Source organism: Solenopsis invicta, chromosome 4, assembly GCF_016802725.1.
Source record: "Solenopsis invicta isolate M01_SB chromosome 4, UNIL_Sinv_3.0, whole genome shotgun sequence".
Classification (NCBI taxonomy): Eukaryota; Metazoa; Arthropoda; class Insecta; order Hymenoptera; family Formicidae; genus Solenopsis; species Solenopsis invicta.
Window position 1 is genome coordinate 13283591 of NC_052667.1, and position 1988 is coordinate 13285578.

General features: G+C 62.0%; 1 protein-coding gene across 1 annotated transcript; it reads right to left on the reverse strand.

Moving 5' to 3' along the window:
• Positions 1-249: 249 nt before the first annotated feature.
• Positions 250-1071, reverse strand: LOC105205511 (transcriptional regulatory protein AlgP-like). Its single transcript, XM_011174882.2, has one exon. The coding sequence runs from the start codon at positions 1069-1071 to the stop codon at positions 250-252; it is 822 nt and encodes a 273-aa protein (XP_011173184.2).
• Between the last annotated feature and the right edge of the window lie 917 nt (positions 1072-1988).

The following is a 1988-nucleotide window of genomic DNA, read 5'->3' on the forward strand; positions in this document are numbered from 1 at the left end:
ATTCCCGCACGTAGTGGCACTGGCCATCCCGACCAAAACGGAGCGTGAAGCGGCGGTTGGCGAGACGGACCTTATACACCCTAGATATTGTGGCCGCGTAATACGGTACATACACTGTTAAGTCGTCCGTCACGCGCACGGGTATAGGCGGTCGGTCAGGGTGGCTGCCGGTTCTGTGGGTTGGCTGTACTGGTGTCGTCGTCTCCTCGTCGTTGCTCGGTGCGGTTGCGGTGGTCGCGGCTCCCGGTGTCACGTTGTTGGGGAGGGGTGGGGGCGCCGGCGGGGAACTCGGTGATCGCCTCCTGGCGGTGCGTTGGCGGCGTTACTGCATGGTGCTCTTTGCTTCCGTGCCCTAGTACTGGTTGGTAGTGCGGGATCGGCGACCTTCCGCGGCGCGTTGGTGATGGCGTGGACCCGTGGGTCGGCCGTCGTCGGTCGCGCTGGGTGCCCTGGCCCGGCCGCGGGCAGCGGTAGAGGTTCGCAGGACGCGGTGGCTGGCGCCTTGCTCGCGGGCTCCTCCTCTAAGTCAGACAATGGGTCACCGAAGAGGGCGACCAAAGTCTCCTTTCGTCTCTCTGCCGGTGCGATTCGTCGTCGTCTGGATGGCGCGGGTTGCCGTGGGTTGCCTCGCCGCTGATTGCTGTTGCTCGGCAGGGATGGCTCGGCCATGAGTGCAGCCCATTTTCTCGCATTGGCTGCGGAAGATCGCTGGATCCGCACGCCAATGACCGGTGGTGGTCTCTTCTGGGCCGGCCGGGAAGTAAGACGCTTCGCCGGTTTTGCTCCCTGTATCAGTCCTAGGGGCGGCGCACGGATGGCCAGGACCGGCTTGGCGCGGGACGGTTTAGATGGCGCAGGTGAGTCGGTCGCGACGCTGGGCGAGCCGATGGTCGTGGGCTGGTCTGCTGCCGTGGCGATGTTCTGGTCGGAGCTTGGTTTGCTCTGCCGCTGAGGTGGCGACAGGAACAGCCCTGGTGCGCTCGGCGTCGTCTCCATCATCCTCTTCCAGAGACCGTCGAACTCGGCGTCGTTGCTTGGTACGTCTAGTAGTGCGTCCAGAATTGCTTCCATAGTGGATTCGGTCTTTCTGCAGGTTCCTGGTTGCGGTGGCCCCCTTTATATATCGTTCTGGATTAGGGGAGGTAGCTCTTTCCCTTCAGGCAGTCACGCCGTCCGGGCGTGATCGGCACGAGCCCCGTTGCTGGCCGGGTCGTCGTACGTTCCTGCATTATCATCGTCGGCGTCGTCTGCTCCGGATTCGTCGGTCCCGCCATCGTCCATCATGGCGTCTACCTCGGTGTCGTCTGCGGTCGCGTCGTCTGCTTCCGCGTCGGCTGCTTCTTCGTTGGCCGCTTCCCCAAGGTCCGTCTCTGCGTGGTCTGCTCCTCGGGTCTGTTCGTGCCGGGAACCAGGCTTAAGGTCCTGCACATGCACGTGTCGGTGCCACTTGCCACGTTTATCCCGTAGATCGACGATGACTGGAGAATGAATTTTTCGGACCTCCAGCGGTCTGACGTATTTGGGCGCCAACTTTGAATTGAAGGCTTTGCCCTTGTTCGAGAGGGGATGGTCTTTTTTCCAGACTATGTCCCCTACGGCGGGTTTCCATGCCCGTCTCCTTAAATTATAATATCGTTCCTGGCGGTTGAAGGCCCTGGCGAGGTTCGTTCGGACCACCTCGTATGCCTCCTGGAGTCGTCGCTGGTTGGCGGCTGGAGCGGTTGTCGGCGCGTGTCTCGTGTCTGGGTCCCGTGGCGTCTCGAGTTCCCGTCCGTAGTTTAGGTAAGCGGGCGTGTAGCCGGTGGCATCGTGGACGGCGGTATTATACGCAAATTGCAGTGCCGGAATGTGCTGATCCCAGCGGCGATGATCCCGGCCGACGAATTATGCGATCATTGTTTTGACCGTCTTGTTGGTCCTCTCGACGGGGTTGCAGTGAGGAGCATGTACTGGAGCCGTCCGGTGGCGGATGCCCAGGTCGCGTAGCC

Excerpts from the sequence above, each read along its gene's own strand:
- LOC105205511 (XM_011174882.2), bottom strand. The coding sequence starts at position 1,071 with ATGGAAGCAATTCTGGACGCACTACTAGACGTACCAAGCAACGACGCC.